General features: G+C 36.3%; 1 protein-coding gene across 1 annotated transcript in view; it reads right to left on the bottom strand.

The window, feature by feature from the left end:
- The window catches only part of LOC128510185 (probable phospholipid-transporting ATPase IIA), a 45,201-nt gene that overhangs the window by 20,987 nt on the left and 5,381 nt on the right, over positions 1 to 18,833 (bottom strand). Inside the window, exons 3-17 of the mRNA XM_053482279.1 lie at positions 18,177 to 18,290; positions 17,951 to 18,059; positions 15,983 to 16,041; positions 14,486 to 14,537; positions 12,860 to 12,954; positions 12,698 to 12,778; positions 12,526 to 12,601; positions 12,358 to 12,434; positions 11,021 to 11,181; positions 10,347 to 10,489; positions 7,993 to 8,105; positions 6,265 to 6,474; positions 3,940 to 4,101; positions 3,151 to 3,243; positions 1,497 to 1,580 (exon numbers count right to left, since the gene is read on the bottom strand). Coding sequence (XP_053338254.1) covers positions 1,497 to 1,580; positions 3,151 to 3,243; positions 3,940 to 4,101; positions 6,265 to 6,474; positions 7,993 to 8,105; positions 10,347 to 10,489; positions 11,021 to 11,181; positions 12,358 to 12,434; positions 12,526 to 12,601; positions 12,698 to 12,778; positions 12,860 to 12,954; positions 14,486 to 14,537; positions 15,983 to 16,041; positions 17,951 to 18,059; positions 18,177 to 18,290 — 1,629 coding nt within the window. The remainder of the gene's footprint in view (positions 1 to 1,496; positions 1,581 to 3,150; positions 3,244 to 3,939; positions 4,102 to 6,264; positions 6,475 to 7,992; positions 8,106 to 10,346; positions 10,490 to 11,020; positions 11,182 to 12,357; positions 12,435 to 12,525; positions 12,602 to 12,697; positions 12,779 to 12,859; positions 12,955 to 14,485; positions 14,538 to 15,982; positions 16,042 to 17,950; positions 18,060 to 18,176; positions 18,291 to 18,833) is intronic.

The raw sequence follows: 18,833 nt of genomic DNA on the forward strand, positions 1-18,833 counted from the left end.
GTACTGTATTAAAAAATGACTCTTTAACCTAGTTCTTCACAACCTTAGATTCATAAGTTATACATTAACTACAGAATATAGCAGTCATGCTCACTATTGAGGAGAATAAGTTCCACAAGGTAGCTAATCACAGCGGCATCATAGAAAATCTTCCATTATGGCATTATTGTGGCATAAAAAAATTGTGCCAGCGATGGAAGATGGACAACAAATGGTGATGGATAGTGTGTCACCTATGCATTCAAATAATTTATATTACAGACATTACTTAAGAAAATCAATACTTTTCATAAACTTACTTATAAACTCAGAAGCCGAAATTCCATGTGATTTAGGATGTGAACATTATTAAAGAAACTCCACAATAATATTTTATGAAGGAATACAACACCTTTAGTCCCTGATTGAAGTACAGAGGTTCCTAGATGGATGGATGGATGGAATAACACACCTACTCAACAGGGCATTGCTCTATGATACCTTACAATGCTAAACATTTATTATTATATAATTATCTACTGACTTAATGCTGGCCAAGTGTTAGAAATCTACAAGAATCTATAGCTATAAATAAGCAATTCCACAACGCTGGGAATGATCAGACTGTTTGTTTTGATGTTGGCTACACACTTCAACTCAGCCCACGAAAGATCCTATAAATCAAGCAATGTCCAGTGCCATAATACGTGGCTGCCAAATGCCAAATTGCAGCATGGAGGGTGTAGCCCTTAACCAGTGTATGAGATAAAGGCAACACAATGTGTGCGTGAGTCACACAGGAACACACTCTCACTTGGTGAGTCACACACACACTGAGTCATCGCCGCCCACCAGCTCACACACAATTATGCACTAGAAAGTTAGAAAGGGGGTTAGAGAGTCTTGTGTGTGTGGGCGGGTGTCTCTGCATGTGTGTGTGTGTGCGTGTGTGTATGTGTGTAGAAGCTGGGCAACCAAAACTGTGACATTTTGGGGCAATCCCTATGGAAAACTTGTTGCTGCGTCTCTTGTTTTGAAACTGTTATTGATGTTGTATGGTTCCTCAGCAACTTTCACAGATATCTAAAGTTGAATCTGCACCTGGATATTTTGGCTTGGCTAAATCATACTAAGAAAAAAACAGACAGAAAATTTGAGTAACAGGTTCAGAGCTCAGATATCAGTTCACGTTTCCATAGGTGGTCAATGTTATTGCACCCATAACTCCTGCTCTAGTAAGTAGCGCTTAAATTGCGAGCATAATATCTCCATTGATATCATTGAAATGTTTCTGTATGGGTTGTTCTGAAAATAAACAATAAGGTCCGCTGAGGTGTGTGTTATTTGAATGTCAAATCAATGCCCGTCAACCATGTCGAGCTTCAACAGTCTGAGAACTCCTGTTGTTTTTTTATACTGCTTTGCTAAATCTGAATGAGATTTCTTTGTACTGTGGACTATTTTAGTCTACAGTCACAAGCTATTATTTGTAAAAAGATGCATTACTATTAGCTCACCTCAAAATCCTGATACTGCTCCTCTGTCAAAGATTTCTTAGCCACCACGAGGACTCGCAGCCCCTCACGGGCCATGTTCCCACACTGCAGGACAAAAAGAATTTAACACTACAGTCCAAAAGAACTGTGAAATTCCTAAACAGCACAGCTCTGACAGTCTAGAGCTCAAATTACAGGGTCTAACACACCATAATTTCTATAGCAACTCATTCACAGGGACTCGTAATAACAGATATGGGCAATTTTAAAAAGAAAATGCGCTGTTATTTAAGAAACAAACAAATTTGGAACAGCTTCATGTAATTTCTTTTAATTGCCATTGAAGGAAGGAGTCCCCAGTGTCAGAAATTTGTGACAGTGGGTACGTTTTTTTTTGCCACATTTATCAGAACTTTGTGCTTCCTTGTTTCTCAGTAACATTACGCTGCAGGTTTTTTGATATAAGGGCCATACGGAAGTAATGCAAAAGTTGGAATAACCTTTTAATTACCTTAGTAGAGTACCTCTTATACACAAAGGTAATACTGAACATAGAGTGTCAGTAAGTCAAACCATTGGACACACATTCTAATTCAATATTTGTTTTTTGTTTGTGTTAAAGTTTCTTTTCTACATTCTAAAACAATACTGAAGATTTCAAAACCCATTGCACCCGTTGACAAAACCCATCAAGCATCAACCATGATGAAACTGCCTCTCTTTAAGAACATTCCAGGAAAGAAAGACCGAGACATACCTCGGCTGCAGAGGAGAAGTTCATTTTAGGTTACCAGACTTAAAAATCATTAATTAACAGCACCAGAGATTAGAGGCGCTATGGAGGCTTTACGAAGCATAAGCAGCAGACACATCTCAATAATAACTGTCCAAAGGAGATCATTACATATTTTGGATGGTTTCAGCATTGTTTTACAATGTAGAAAATAATTTACTTAGGAGGGACCATGGAAATAAAAGATGTGTCAAAAACACTAGACACATAGTGTAGTCTCTATCACAAGCAATGCATTTGCGCCATCGTTGACCCCAAATCCGGAATCCTCTTTAAAAATCCGTATTGTCACTGTTGATGGTCTTACAATGCATGGTTTGTCTTTAATGTTGGGTTCCTCTTCTTTTAATTTTTTCATCCATACTGTATGTGCACAATGCTCTTGTCACGGATGTCTTATCCAAAACATTGGATTAAACATTCTGTAGCACAGTAGATGACCATCAAGTGTGAAGACGGGGATTCGAGAGCTCAGAGTTCAACAATGGCACAACTGCATGACATGTGATGGAGATGATGTTGAGTAGTACCCTTGTACAAAAGAAGAGTTACTTTACTAACGTGTAATTTGTGGAACCTGTATGTGTAATGACCTATGTCAGTTAATATAAAAAATTATAGGATTATAAAATTATAAATTTTAAACACTATATGTAACTATAAATGGCTGAAAATACAACATGCTGTGAATAAATAAACCGAAACGGCAATAGGTAAAAATGGACAACAATATAAAAGAAATAAAACACCGAATAATGTGCTGTTATAGGAGTACAATCAACTACAGGGTGGTAAGAGTCACACTGTTTCACCTCAGGCTGTTTTACACCATGTTGTAGTTGATTATGTTTCTTATGTACTAGCAAGAAAAACTGAAGATACCTCCTCTTCCAGCCAGTCGTTGTATTGTACTATCCCAGACATCACAACATCAGCTCCTTTCATATAAAACGTGATCTCTCCAGTTGACTCATCCTGGAACAATTGATAAGAAGTGGTGCTCAAATGTTTACCTAAATGTCTAAAGCAGATTTCATCTGTTTTATACACATACACACATACATACACATAGAGGATAAAGGATATATAATTTAAATGAAAACACTGAAGCAGCTGAATCTTGTATTTTTCTTAACTCTACTGACAAAGCACAATTTTCTGTTCTCATTACAAAAGATGCTTAGCTGGGTGTTTTCAAGTGCTTAGCCTTCAGCTGCATTCACGAATATTATAACCACAAGGATGATAATGATAATAATGTTACTGCATAGGTACTACATATGTGTGCATCTTGTTTTTCACTCCACACTATAAAAATATATTTCATATATTCTCGAGAGTCCTTGGAGGTGTTTGAACGGATATCAAAAGGAAACCGGCATTAATTTCGAGCTTCCTCAAATGCACTAATATAGGCTGCCTTCCAAGCCAGCAACAATAGTGAGCCATTCTTCACTGGAGAGAGTTAGTCATCAGGTTCAGTGGCGGGGAACTGCTTTCTCAGATCACCCCATCCAAAACAAATAACTCTGTGTGGATGTCTTCTTCGTTCAGTTCCCAATAGAAACATGGCAGACAAGTTTGTGGTGTGAGTGACTATCTTGAAAAATATTCACCAGTTTTGCTTGGTGACTTCTATTAACTATCGGAGCAGTAATAGTGAATACTCACACGCACTATGATTCCCATCCGCTTGCTCTCATAGGTAAAAGGGAAAATCTGAAGTATGGTGAAACTGAGGATTTGACCACTAGGGGTCCTCAGCTGCATAGAGGACTGATCTCTTCCCACCAGAGTCAGTCCAACACTCTCAGTCCACTGCACCAGTGACACCTAGCACAGGTGAGAGAGAAAGACAAGGAGAAACCTATTTAGCATTTCAAATTTTAAGTATCTGTTGCGTCACAATATTTGTCTCTGAAGTCTTATAAAGATATAGTAGCTGTATTTTAAATACTTAGCAGTAATTCAGTAAAGTGAACAGATTTTGGTAAATCCTGATGTTTTGCTTGATTTGTGATTTGGCTGCTCTTAGTCTTTTTTCCGTTTTTAGAAATACATTTACAAAATTTAGACTTAAATGTAGTTAAAGAAAAAAAAAGAATTCAGGAATAAAACTACATTTAGTTTAAAACAAAGAAAATAAATTTTTGAAAAGTTTCCAGAATTTTGTTTTAAAAATGTAAACTAAATTTAGTTAAGAAAATGTATTTATTACTTAATAAATAAATTATATAGAATTTAGTCTTTAGTCTGAAATTTGTTTAGGTTAGTGAATTTTGTTCAGAAATTAAAAAACAATAGTCCACATTTGGTTTAGAAAAAAAAGCTTAATTTTGTCTAAAGCTACTGTAAAAAAATCATTATTCAATCAGACATTTAAAAATAATATGTTTTTAATACGGTACATTTTGTCTAGAAAAAAATATATATTTTTAAATATTAACGCTGAATTAAAATAAAACACTGAAATAATTTAGAAACAAGGCTGAAGATAAAGTAGTCAAAATTTTAATAATCAACCACAAAAAGAAAAACTTAGTGTCTAGTAAATAGATATATTCGTATATTTACTAGACTGTGCATGGACACACACACACACAGATATATGACCTTTCCTAGGACATGCTGTGACACTCCAAGATATCGGGACCCATTACTTTATTTAAACATCCAGTAAAATGTCTTCTGCATTCTAAAAATTCAACTTAGAAATGAACTAAAATGAACATTATATTTGGTGTGGATTTGTACTGAATAGCTTGCCACATTTCAGTGTTCGAACAAAGATAAGACAAACCAGATGAAATCCATTAGTGTAATGCTGAAGGGGATTGGGGGGATTTCTGGGAGGCAAAAGTTATTGCCCAATAACTTCCAGACCAGAGGTTGGGGAGAGATCAAAAACCTTATTTCTTATGCCCTTTGCAACTAGCTGCTAATGACATATCTCACAGCATCCAGATGGACTACAGAGAGAGAGAGAGAGAGAGAGAGAGAGACTTAAAGTAAGCAGGTTTCAGTGCTAGACCACAGCCACCACAATCAAAAAATGAGGCCTGACACTTAACTGCTTTCATTTGACCACTGGGTACATCATGTTTTTTTAGTAAGAGGTTAGCACGGTCAAGGTTGATACAGTTACCTCTGTATAAAAGGTAAATAAGCCTTATCCATTTCCTCAGTCTCACAATTTTGTAAATGAGAGATCATTGTGAATCCCGGAAGCAGTGGTTTTGGAAACATAAAAGCTCATGTGTTTCTCGATTCATAATGGGAGTATAAAACTATAAACAATATTGATATTTAGAAGCATGGTCTAAATCAATTATCCATAATTTCATTCCCAGCAGCAAGAAGTAGACGTACATGGGGCTATGTTTAGTCATAGTCTGGTACCACAAATTCTTTTGCTCGTAGTGAGAGTGAGTGTGTGTGTGTGTATGTGCATGTGTAGGCCCGGTGTGCGTCACCACCAAACCACACTTCCCCACTGACCTTGACATAATCGCAGTAACCACGAAACACCACATATGTTAAGCAAATCAGCAAAGATGTACTCCATCATACAGGAGTTTTAGTCTTAAAAAATATCAGCATGTTGCCATGGTTTCTTCCCACGAGTTACGAAGTTCGCACAATGCAAATATTGTTTAGTCAAAGCCCTTACCTGAAATAGCAAACACAAAACAAAGCCTAAACTCTTTACGAGACTAGGTCTAAATCCAAATTAAAACTTCAGTAAGCATGCTTTATGGCAAAGTGTATTGTTTAAAGAGCAATATTACACAAATATATTTTAATGAAACTGAATGCCATTTCCTCCTTTCTTAATTAAGTGATAATGGTTGTGGCACATTTAAACACGTCATGTATTTTCATATGAAACATGTACAAGTAAATTCCACAAGCATGGCTGACCAATTACAGTGCTCCTTTCCATGGTGTTGTAACTTAACTCTTAGCGCCCTGCTGTAGTGTGTTTGAGTCCGTTACCTCGTCAGGGCTGGAGGCTTGATACACCCTGCATGTGTCCTCGTAGTGTTGCTCGGCCTCGGCTTGCTCGGTCACGCCGTTCCCCTCGTACACGGGTGTCACATTGTGCACGAGTGCAATGGCCTTCACTGCCTCGTGTACTCGGCTACTGATGGTCTTCCTCACCTTAGTGGTGGCTGGTGCTCTGGATGCCAGCTGGTCATGTGAAGGCTAGAAAAAAAATAGTAATATTATATTAACATAGAGGCATGTGAGCCTGCTTGGCTATTTATCTGGTTGAGGTAAGAAACAAAACATATTACAGGAGTTATTTATGATAAATGTTTAAGTCAAATTGTGACTTTTGACTTTTAAAAGCTTTGAGTGTAAGAAATACCTTTATCTTGGTGTATAATCCCATTACACTCCATGCATATCCTAACGTTTTACTAGTGCTTGGAATGTTTGAGAGAAAGTTTTCTCAGTAGGCCAGAGCCTTGATCAGACTGCCTGCTTCACGTTTGTACTGCTAGCCTCCCAGGAACTCCTTTACAAACATGTGGAAATGGCTTGGAGAGAGGTCAGGACTGTATGGGAGATGTGGCAATAACTCCCAGCCAAGGTATTGTACAAATGGTGTTTGTGAATGATTGTGTTCACAGAGACAGATGTGTTTTTTCTGCAAGCTGGTGACAAGTTATATGCTGATTTTCAAGGTTGAGGCTGTCTACTCGCTGAATGTTCATGGGAACAACCGCAGGGGGCTCAAAGCCACCTCGGCCAGATTCACAATTGACAGATGTACGGCCTTCTTTAAAATGTTTGCACTATTCAAGTGTTTTACTGCAGCTAAAGGTCTCATCACCGTGCAGTGCTTGAAATCTTCTGTAAATATCAATCGGTTCCAAAACATTAATTGATGAGGAATATTATCACAAGTCCTGGTTTGACTTGAACGCCCCTTGCCCAAACAAGAAAAGGATAATGCTGGATTTAAAATATATACTTTCAATCACACAATTCCTCATTAAATAATAATAATAATAATAATTATTATTATTATTATTATTATTATTTTATGTTGTTGTTGTTGTTGATAGTAGTAGTGTCTTGTTCACATTATTATTATTATTATTATTATTATTATCTGGATTATTATATGAATACTTGTAATAAAAATATTTTATAACAAATTCTAAAAACAAACCACACTTATTCACTAATTAAACTAATGAGGCTCAACCTTCTTTACTAGCTTACTGACAAAATGATAAAAACTGTGTGTCAGCCAAATGTCCTTCTTCAGTCCTCAGAGAGGAGTTATAAAAGCTCCCAGATGTATCAGAAAGTTGAAACAATAAGCTTTGGCATTTTGCAGGCTATTTTTGGGTCGTATATTTAAGGGGTTAATGGCAGAGTTATTAAATTAGCCACTAAGAGGCAGGGAACAAGCAAATCCTGTTTCCTGCTCTAATGACTTCAGATGTCAAAGGGACAAAGCATGTCCTTAAGGGGTTATAAGGCACATGCTGAAGGACTGGCCATATGTGTTTCGACTCTCCTATACTATAAACAGCCTTTGTGTCATTATAGAAGGTCTTGGCAACTTGAACTTACTGCAACAATTAAATCAACTCTTTATGAGGACAGCTTAAGAACGTGACCTTAGAAATAAGGTTGCTAGAATGTTTTATTTACTGATAAATTTTTGCACTGTTTTCTAATTTGCTTGATGATGTGGTTTTGTACCTGAGTATATGCGCTGAACACATGACTTTGCACTTCATCCATGGAATCCATTCCATACGCCACGGTGCCAAGATGAAGACGCCTGAACACCATTTCATTCTGGGTGAGAGTCCCTGCCAAAATAACATTTAACCACTCAGTACAGCTAACCGAAAAGACTGCCAATGAAATAGTTGGTAACTTGAAACACTCGTAACCAATCTTAGCAAGACACAAAAAACTAATTATGGTATACATGAAAGGTACTATTGAAACTCTCAGTGAATCATTAAAGGTACACATGCTTGAACAGATTTTTATCATTCATAATTCAAACAGAATAAATGTTGATAATCTCTTTTCTTTAAATTCGTTTTATGTTGTTTGAAACAATTGATTAAAAACGTCTGAATTTATACCCTGAATTTATACCCTTTATCTGAATCACTTTTTGCCAAATGCCTAAATGTAAATACCCTGGATGTTGCTTTGATCATTATATGCAGATGCTGATATAATAATCATATTCACAATGCTGATTGGTCAACAGGGTCTAAATCTTTTTAAGAGTATGGTTCTGAATCAGATTACAGGCTTGCATTAATGTGCTGTTCTCATGCACAATCACTATAATCGTAACAACTTACACAGAGACTGAATCTTAAAGTGTGTGAAAAAAACAAAACAAAAAAAAAACTCCAGTATATAAGGGAGTAAAAAAAAACGTTGGCGATGGAATAACTCTTCATATTGCTTGCAAGAAATTAAGGAATAAAAGAAACTTTATATATAAAGTTAATTTTTTTATCATCTAATTATATTAGTCTAATCCATAAGGTCAACCGTGTTATCTAAGTCATACCGGAGTTGTCAAGGAAGTAATAAGTAAATATTATGTAACTAAGAAGATCCATGATAAGTTGAAGAGTTATAAAGGTAAAACATACAACTTAAATTAAAATAGAGTCATATTGTTTCATTTTTTTCCCTGTTAGTAGTACTTTATCATTGTATTTGATCTGGAATAAACAATCATACATTAAGGGTTGTAGTTTTTACATTCTTTCCTATTTAATCAGATAACCTTTCTCACATTCCTTGTAAGAAAAAAGAAAATTTAAGAGGAAGGGTGGTGGACGTGGTCTTGCGTCTAGGTCCACAGTTTCAATCTCTTAAAATCACAAAATCAGGACATAAACTCTCTAGGATTAGTAATGCCAGAAAAGTTTAGTACGTGTTTCCTGACACCTTAGCAGATCCCATTCCACTTAACAGTGTAGCAGCCATGTTTGAGTCACACTTCCGTTGTCCACTCTTTTGGCAGCCCTTCTTTCCATTTAAATAGGAAACATCTATCATTCAGAAGGAAAATTTTTAACGAGAAAGGTCAAGGGAAAATACCTTAAAGGTTAGAGTTTGCTTTAAATTCTAATAAGTGACACGTCTTTGCCCAAGAGCACACCACCTAGGCTCCATTCAAAAGATCTGAACTTACCCTGAGCTACTGTCTACAATCACTTCAGTGCTATCAGCTTTCACACCAAACCACACACTGCTTTTATTTCACTCTCACAGATGACACACTCAAGTAGTCGCTAGATAAATGGGCATAAATCCAGCTTCAGAAGCATGAGAAACATTTTTTTACTTGTTTTGAGACATGAAATATTATATGGTCATTTTAATCTTTGCCATTAGCAATAATATTGGACAAAAGTAAAGATAAAAAGTAACACTAGTTCTTAATCTATAGACTATAAATACAAAATATTTTCTTTTAAAATCATTATAAATGATTCCTCCATCATATGCCAGATTTAATGAGGCAGCTGTGCAGTTACTTGGCAAATCAAGTACTTCACCATATCTTTCACATTTGCTGAATGGTGTTATGCTGGACTAATTTATACAGACCCCTTGATACAGCTAATGTTTTAAATCCATGCGAAAAATAATACATTTCTATCATTACTACTCAAAATGGTTAAAACAAAAATGAATGTACTACATAATTTCACTAGTAAATTAGAAATAAAACATCACAAGTCATTTTATAGGACAATAATCAACAATGAGTGTGAAACATAGTTACTGTTCCAGCAGAAGTCTACATTAAACATTTGAAAAAAACATCACATGTCCTCTTCTTTTCATTTTCAGTGGTCTAGTTTTAATAAGCAGGGGCATGATGTATTCTCAAAGGAATGAAGCACAATACGCTGTTGTAGCCCGTCCACTGAAGCTCTTTGCCATGTACACTTCATTTGTAACATAATTTGTAACTTGTGTGTTGTGTTCTCCCTACTGGTTTTATAACCTTCAATTAATTGCAAACAGGAAACTTTTAAAGAAAATTTTTAAAATCTGATTTTCACCTGTCTTGTCAGTCAGGAGATATGAGATTCGCCCAAGCTGCTCTGGGATGGTGCTGGCTCGGACCACAGTTCCTGGGATTTTTGAATCTTTCTTGATCATCCAGCTAAACACCATCTTGCCCATGTCCAGGTTGACACGCAAACTGACAACAAGATGCAGGGAAACATTTTATATAGAGAACTGGAGCTACTGTGAGCAATGGCTGTAGTATTTTCTAAACAGTGCCAAAGTCACCACTTAATATATTATACAAATATGAATGAGCTTTAACGCCTTTTCCTATACAAGATTCACATTTTTTATAAACATTTAAATTATGCTATAATCTAGGGGGAAAGTAATGTTCTATTTGTCATTTACAAGAAACTGTAAACTGTGCAGATTCCTGGTAGTTACCAGTTTTTGCTGAAAATGGGGTTACATGTGACAAAGTCAGCTTTAAATAATTATGATATTCTTACTGACTGTTGGTAACGTATTTTGTCATATTTGTAGATGTAGATTTTGATTAACCCCTAATTGTGGCTTTTAGATGAGCTAAATATCAGCTCTAATGCTCCACGATAGTGTTTAATGGTCTGACTACTTTACAAGTTCTTCATGCTATTCTGTCATACCATACCAGTGTACACACACTGTATAAAGTATACTAATTATTACAATAAGCCCTCACCTGATGGGCACTATGTTGGAAAAGAGCAACAGGAAGCGGAAGATCTGAAGGTACCAGCGACCAGCAAAGTGCTGCAGAGCGACCATGACCAGAGAGACCACCACCAGGGCCCCGAACAGAATCTTGGTCAAGCAGTTCACCTCCAGGTCAAAAAGTCCAATCTACACCATGTAGAAAAATTTTGAAGAACATTCAGGGGGAAAAAAAACACTACAACTTCCACTTTACATGACAGCATCACAACATACAAATTGTGTGGTATGGTGGCACTGTAGTTTGATTTTCCAGTTAACAAGCTGTGGCATGTCATGTTCAGAGACATTGTAAGAATTTCTGGGCTAATTTTATATTTTTCTCTATTAAATAACAACACAATCGCATCTGTTTATTAATATTTTTCAGTCTCTCTTTTAAGACAATTACCTATTACACTAGACAAGATGATCATATACCCAATACCATGACTGACTTCTACAACAGTGTCTGATTAAGCATTCTACATGTTGATTATATGAGGAGAATCGTCCAACAATGCTACTGCTGAAAGTCACTTTATTAGAGCTGTGAAAAGTTTAAAAGCAATTTGACAGCAATGGTTTTGTCTAATTTGTCTTAAGGGCTAAAAACTAATGCTAATATATATAAATATATTAAAACCGAAATGCTGTATCACTATGTGTTGTCGCTTGTTTAATTCTTTTGTTTTTATACAAAGTGATAACCTTTTTTTTATGCATCCACCAACCAGACAATCTTAAAATAAGTAGTAGTCATAGTCTTGCACTGTGTATTTGCAAGTGATTTATATTTTGTGTGTGTGTTTTAATCAATTCTAAATCGACAACTGATCCATCAAATCATTTAATCAATTATACAAAAAATCAATTAAATCGAATAGTTCTATTTATTTCACCCTGCTTACACCATCATCAATCAGAACCATTTGGGTTTTTGCTGAAAATGGGGTTACATGTGACAAAGTCAGCTTTAAATAATAATGATATTCTTACTGACTGTTGGTAACGTATTTTGTCATATTTGTAGATGTAGATTTTGATTAACCCCCAATTGTGGCTTTTAGATGAGCTTAATATCAGCTCTAATGCTCGATTTAATAAATATATTTCTGACAGTATTTTTTTTAAATGCCCAATTTTGGGGCTGGGCAAAAAATAGTCCAGTATCAACCCAGCTCTATATATTAATTTGTGACCAATCAGATCAGAGAATTTAATAGCACTGTTTTATTATTATTATTGTTATTATTATTGTTGTTGTTATTATTGTTCTTCTTTCTCTTAATAATAATAATAATAATAATAATAATAATACTGTACCTTGTTTCTTGGGTTGGACGTGTTCATAACACTGCGAAGTTCTCTGCCAGTATAAATCACAACCCCAATCACTGTACCTGTAATAGCAAGAAAAAGAGCACAAAATAAGGTACATACAGGATAAGTACCCACATGAATACACTAAAAGGCTGTAACAACTTTGTTTACCTGAGGCAACAACAGTGCTGGCCCACAGCGTATTCTCAATACTTAGACTCTCGTTGACTGGAGGGTCTCCATCCTCCTAAAAGCAGGAATTGCAACAGCTTTTCTGGTGAGTTAATATGATTTCATTTAGTATTTAGAATGCATTGCGTCGTACGAGCACATCTGTACTCACCCTGGTAAAGGTACCAATGAAGTTATGGATATCGATATTAGGTTCCTCTGCATACACAAATGACCTTATCTGTAGAAGGTCCTAAAGGAAAAACATGCCATCTGTTTAACACGGCTTGACAGTTTCAATTTATGATTGCTATGAATTTAGTGATTAACTCACTGCTGCAGTGGGGAGTCTTTGTGTGCAGGCCACTGGGAGGCGCAGTTTCCAGTCTGTTTCTCCATCCAGTTGGTCAGTCCTAAGGAAGCATGAGCCTGAAAATAACAGACACAATGACTTTGAGGAGAAGTAAAAGTGCATCATAAGACATTAGACAATTTAAGCCGTTATTTGTTACATATACATAACTGCATAGTAAAATTCTTTCTTTGCTTATCCCAGCATAACTGGGGTCACAGCACAGCGTCACCCATGATACAGAGCCCCTGGAGCAGACAGGGTTATGGGCCTTGCCATGGCAACCTGGTGGATCTGGGGATTGAACCGCTGACCTTACGACCAGTAATTCTGTGCCTTAACCCTCTGAGCTGCCCCAAAACTACTTCTATTAAAACCTAGCATTTAACATGATAAATTTAAATCTAACCTGAGCTGTTCAAATCCAGTCCTAAAGGAACTCAGCTGATTCAAATAATCTGTTAATTGTCAGGTCAGTGGGTGTGTTTAAGGCTTGGAGAATCACAAACTGTACTGGACACTGGCCTCCCATGACTGGATTTGAAGAGCCCTGACCTAAACGAGTAAAGTGCACCGTTAACCTCTAGAGGGCACTGTGGAGCATATGTGCTTTGTGCTACCAGAGCACTCTTGGCATGGATATTTGCATTTTTATGTATTTCATATGAAATTATATCCAACAAGTATGTTTTGTAAATAACACAGCTCATTATCATTGTTATGCAGCTTTACCCATCAGTATCAGGTTAAATGTCTGAAAAAGTCATCAAAAGCTATTTAAGAGAGAGAGAAAAAAATAATCACACATTCAACTGAAAGTAGAGTTTGGTTTATATGCAGGATTTTAACATCCCTGCCCCCATTTTAAAGCTGTGTCATCCTGCTGGGGTTGTGGAACCCTAGGCTCTTTATAATTGACCTAATGGTCTACATCTGCAGGGCAGATAACAATGCACCCCTTCCCGTAAAACCAACACAGCAAGCAAGCATGTTTCAACCCCCACCTTAAAAAGAAAAAACTTCAGATTACACTCAGGACACACAAACTAGGCTTGTGTTTGTAATGTGATGAGCACTGAATTTGTGGCCTTCAAGATTAGCTTGAGGGGAAAAACACTGTGCTAATACTCTTCAGACATGGACTGTTTTACCAGATGACCTTGCAGTTGAACTTTTTAGAAATAACAACACTCTGTCTAGCATGCAACAAATTTCAATCTCTTGGTCATTTGTTTATTCAGATGATAGTCTGTCCTTCTGCCCTTTGCATTTGTTTGTTTTGTGTATTCTTTCGATTTTCTGCATTGCTTTGCATGTCTTGATTTTCCTCGCCAACTGCCTTTGCCATTTGAAAGACAAAAAGAAATCTCAGTCAAGATGAGATTTGATTATTCTATGCCATAACAAGCTAAGCAGGCAAAAGCTTTTTTAGACTAAGATTCAAAAACCATAGTGTGACCATGGCACACCATCTCTCCACACTGAGGGAGGTTTTGGTCATAAAATAGTGACAAGGGTCCACGATTTAAGCTAAACATTTCCCCTTGGCTGTTTTACTTGCCAGCTTTCTTTTGGGAAGACTGGTTGATGAAGAAACGGAATGTTTACCGTTTCTTTCAGAGGTCCGTAGGAAGATCATGTCAGCAGGAACACGTTGATTCTAGAGTTTAATGTAAAGAAAGGAGGAGAGATTGTTATAAAAAAAAAAAAACATGATAACTGAATGATAGGTAGAGTAACAAACTTCTATATTATTTTTTTCACTGCAGTACATGGCCTGTTTATTAAGTGATTCCAAGAGAAAATTATTCACATCCTGAACTGGTACTCAAAGTCTATTAAGGCTGCAAAGTTCTGAAGCACTCCATATGACTTTAAAATACCTGAGGGATATAAATCATAGATTTATTACCTAAACCAACAGTAGAAGTAAGTAAAACCTCCATGGTGCTATTGTTCAGTTTCTTTTAGTTGGTCGCCCAGAAACTAACCAGGCTAAAATGTACTAAAATGTTATACCACAACATGTCAAGCTAGTAGAGTATGCTGATAAAGTTTATATCTAATTAGAATATTAGGCTTGCACCTTTAACATAAATCCAAGTCCCCCAGCTATGAGATTTAGCGTATTCTCAGAATGCTACATCTGCTCAAAGATTTAATTTTTATTAAATTTCTCTAAATAAGTTGCAATTGGTCAATTAATATACAGTTTTGTAAAGTCCACATACCTGTTTATGCATGCAAATTAATACATTTTTATCCTCATAGCATGGCTTATGTGGGGGGAGGGGGTATTTGTAACCATGTGCTATAGTTACAGCAACACCTTTACCCTGTTAAGTTTAAACATAGCTATATATCAAATGAAAACATTGCCCCCCCACCCCCCAATTAAGTCATTAAGCATATCCTTTTCTTTTAGTTTCTTTTTTCTGGTTGCTCAATGGGCAACTGGAAATTAATAACTGAAAGCTCACATCCAGCTTTGATCCACCCCTGATACATTAAACATGGTAAATATCTGTTGTCACTCAAGTTATAATTTGAATTTAAATTACAATACAATTACAAAGATGATGGCTTTGCAGTCAAGTAAAGGATTCAGATTACATTCAGAGTAAGGTGTGAACTCTTTCAGTTTACTGCTAACATGGTAATTGAGCAAACATTTCTTTAGGGTGCCAGACGGAAACCTAGCCTGATCATTCACGTCTTCAAAGTTTACACGGCCGACAAGCAAATCTTCTTACAACAAGCTACAGACTGCACGACAAAAAGGCAACTGCTGAACAAAAGGCAATACAAAATACCAGTGAGTCATTACATCGGATTACTAATAAACCAACTAGTGGCCCTAAGCTACACTTTATGCTAAGGGCCATTATGCTTTTACTTAAGATAAACCTTTGGAACTAAGGGTTATTTTTATTTTAATTACAAATTCATTAATTAATTAATAATAATAAAAAGTTTTACCATAATGTTTGGCTTTAGTGTCAAGTTACAAATCTCTAAAAGAGGGAGAGCAGCTCAAGCATTCATTAGATGCTATTAGTCACAAGATCTCAAACCTTTACAAACAGAGATGATTAACACACCAACCTTTTCGACGATGATAAGATCTCCAACCTGGATGCTGCTACTTTTCACCTTCATGGTTCCTGCGAGAAGTCAAAAACAGGGATTAACAAAGCAACAATCCAAAAGCAAAGCAACCATGAAAGCACCCATAACTTAGAACAGAAATAAACTATACATGCTACTTAGTTACTTTTTTGGATTTATTTTATGCTATTTCGGTAAGAAAGGCATTCATCGTGGATTATACATATGGATATTTATGGGTACATATTCAATTTCACTTGAAGAGTTTCTGGTGAGATTTTCCAGACCTCAAGGTTTCCATTTACTTCTTAACAATACCCTCCTATGAGTCTTTACAAGAGTTCTGGAAGTGGGCAGAACACTCTTTTACTCCACTCCAAATTAATGACTAAAATTGTTTGGAAAAGGTCAGCGACCTATAACCTGGGTAGGGACCTCATACGAAGCATATGCAAAACATTAGCATGTACACATATACAGGTATTTGCACATGGGGTATCAAAAAGGTTGTTGTGTTCTGATACTGAAAATTAGAGTGAAGTTGAGGAGAAGATGTAGGAAAGTGTAATATGAAAAAATATATATATAATGCTGCACAATTAATTTCATAAAAATCTAAATCCCTATATGGACCTGCGCAATTATTTAATCACAAAGACTTCAATTTATTACACGTAATATGCACATAAAACAGGTAATATGCACATTTTTTTTTAAATATTATAATATTTTTAGAGTTATATATGTATAAATACTGGCAAGCATCCTCTTAATGAGATTGTTTGTCCAGTTATTTGCTGTTAGCCTAGAAAATAAAATGGCACTTCAGTATTTTATCATGAAAATATAATTTCCCCCATTTCCAGTTCATTCCCCACAATCATAATTACAAAATTTTTGCTAGTGCTAAAAAAGAGTGCAGATAAGTGCGGACAGATAAGAAGACAAGAGAAAAGCACTTTTAAAGGGATAGTTAGAAGTTTTTTTTTTTTTTTTTTTTACTTACTTTTACATGCCTATATACAGTACAGGGTAGCCCAAAAGTCTGGATTTTCCTTATATGAAATTTTATATTTTTCATTTCATTTCAGACCCAAAATGACTTAGAAACTAACAAGAGAAGATCAAATAAAACCAGACCTAACACCATTTTCAGTTTTTTTAAGGGTCATCTGAAGTCAGTAGAATTGTAGTAAAATCGTATCTGCATGTAAGTTCTGATACATTAATATTCAATGGTCTGGTATTTTACACTGATAAAACCTTTTTTTATGGATTCAGACTTTTGTGCCATTCTGTATGTACAATTTTTAATTGTGCAGAATAACAGCAAACACGTTTAAGAGAAAAAAATCCTATTATTTCTCCCTGCTACACAAATGTATTTATTCCTACATTTTACTAGTGCTTGGACACCATCAAGGTAGAAAGTTTTCTCAGGATGCCAAAAACAATGATTGGACTGGCTGCTTTATGTCATCATCATTGCTGAATTTCTGGCCTTCCAGGAACTCCTTTAATGGCTCAAACATGTGGAAATGGCTTGGACTGAGGACAGGACTATACAGATGTGGCAGTAACTCCCAAATGAGTTCCTGTAATGTACAAGTAGTGTGGTGAACAGTATGGCGTCATGCATTATCCAGCGAAAACAGAACGCCAGACCCCCAGAGAGCATTTAAACTGCTGAATTTTGACAGAAACGCCTACAGTAGGCTTTAAGCCACCTCGATGGCCTTCTTTAAAATGTTTGCAGCAAAATACTTTAAGGTGTGAAAGTCTCATTTCCATACTGTGTCTTCTGTGATGTCAATCGGTTTTACGCATTCATCCAAAAGACAGTTCAACACAAGTCCCAGTTTGACCTGAACGCCCCTCATACATTCATAGCATAACTATTTTCTGAGACAAACACTGCCAGCCTTCATCCAGCTGCATGTCAATGCAGTGAAAGCAACAGCTCACCTCTTGTACAGAGCTTGCTATAAATCTGTGAATTGACCTCTTTGTCCCGCAGAAAACATCGTATTTCTTCGACTGCTTCCCTTACTATGGTGATGATCAAAACAAAGCCCTGTACCAAACATAAATAGATATATATTGCAGGGTTAGAAATATTTCTTAAGCAAAAAAAAAAAAACATCAAACAAATAAACAAAAAACACCACAGGCACAAAAAGTCTCGACTCACCAGTGGAACCCAGTAAGTATACAGAGCGCCTAGTCTGAGTTCATTTACAAACTGAGAGCAGGCCAGCAGCAGAAAGTACAGATTGAAGAAGTACTTAAACTGGTTGAACAGCACCTGCAAACATAATGGATCATATTATAATAAACAAAAAACTTGGCATGACTATTAAAGGTTATAGATGCAGGTAGATATTTTTATTATGTAAAACATGACCAAATGCTGTATTTACAAAACCTTTCATTCTGCAGAAAATACTTATAAAATACCTCATAAAAACAAGTGAACCTTGCATGAAAGTGAGCAAGCTAAATGAAGCTCAAGGCAACTGAAATCATGAAATGTACAGAGAATTTCTGTAAAGATGCCAGCAATATTGTTGCAAGCAACAATAAGTGGGGCCAAGCACCTGCACCATCACCGATGGATCTCTTAAAAGCCCCACTCAGGAAGTCATGAGCCATTTTTCTACATAAGTTTAAGGCACGTTACGGCTGAATGTCGCTTTCTGGTGCGCCCGGGTGGCGATGGCACAGGTGCTTGGGCCAACCCAACATACAACCTATGTGCCTTTTGACGATGTTAAGACCTCCAAAAAGCCCCGTATGCAGATGTCACTTAATGTAATCTCACTTAATATGATGTCTCCCAGGAACTTAT

Source organism: Clarias gariepinus, chromosome 22 (assembly GCF_024256425.1).
Source record: "Clarias gariepinus isolate MV-2021 ecotype Netherlands chromosome 22, CGAR_prim_01v2, whole genome shotgun sequence".
NCBI lineage: Eukaryota > Metazoa > Chordata > Actinopteri > Siluriformes > Clariidae > Clarias > Clarias gariepinus.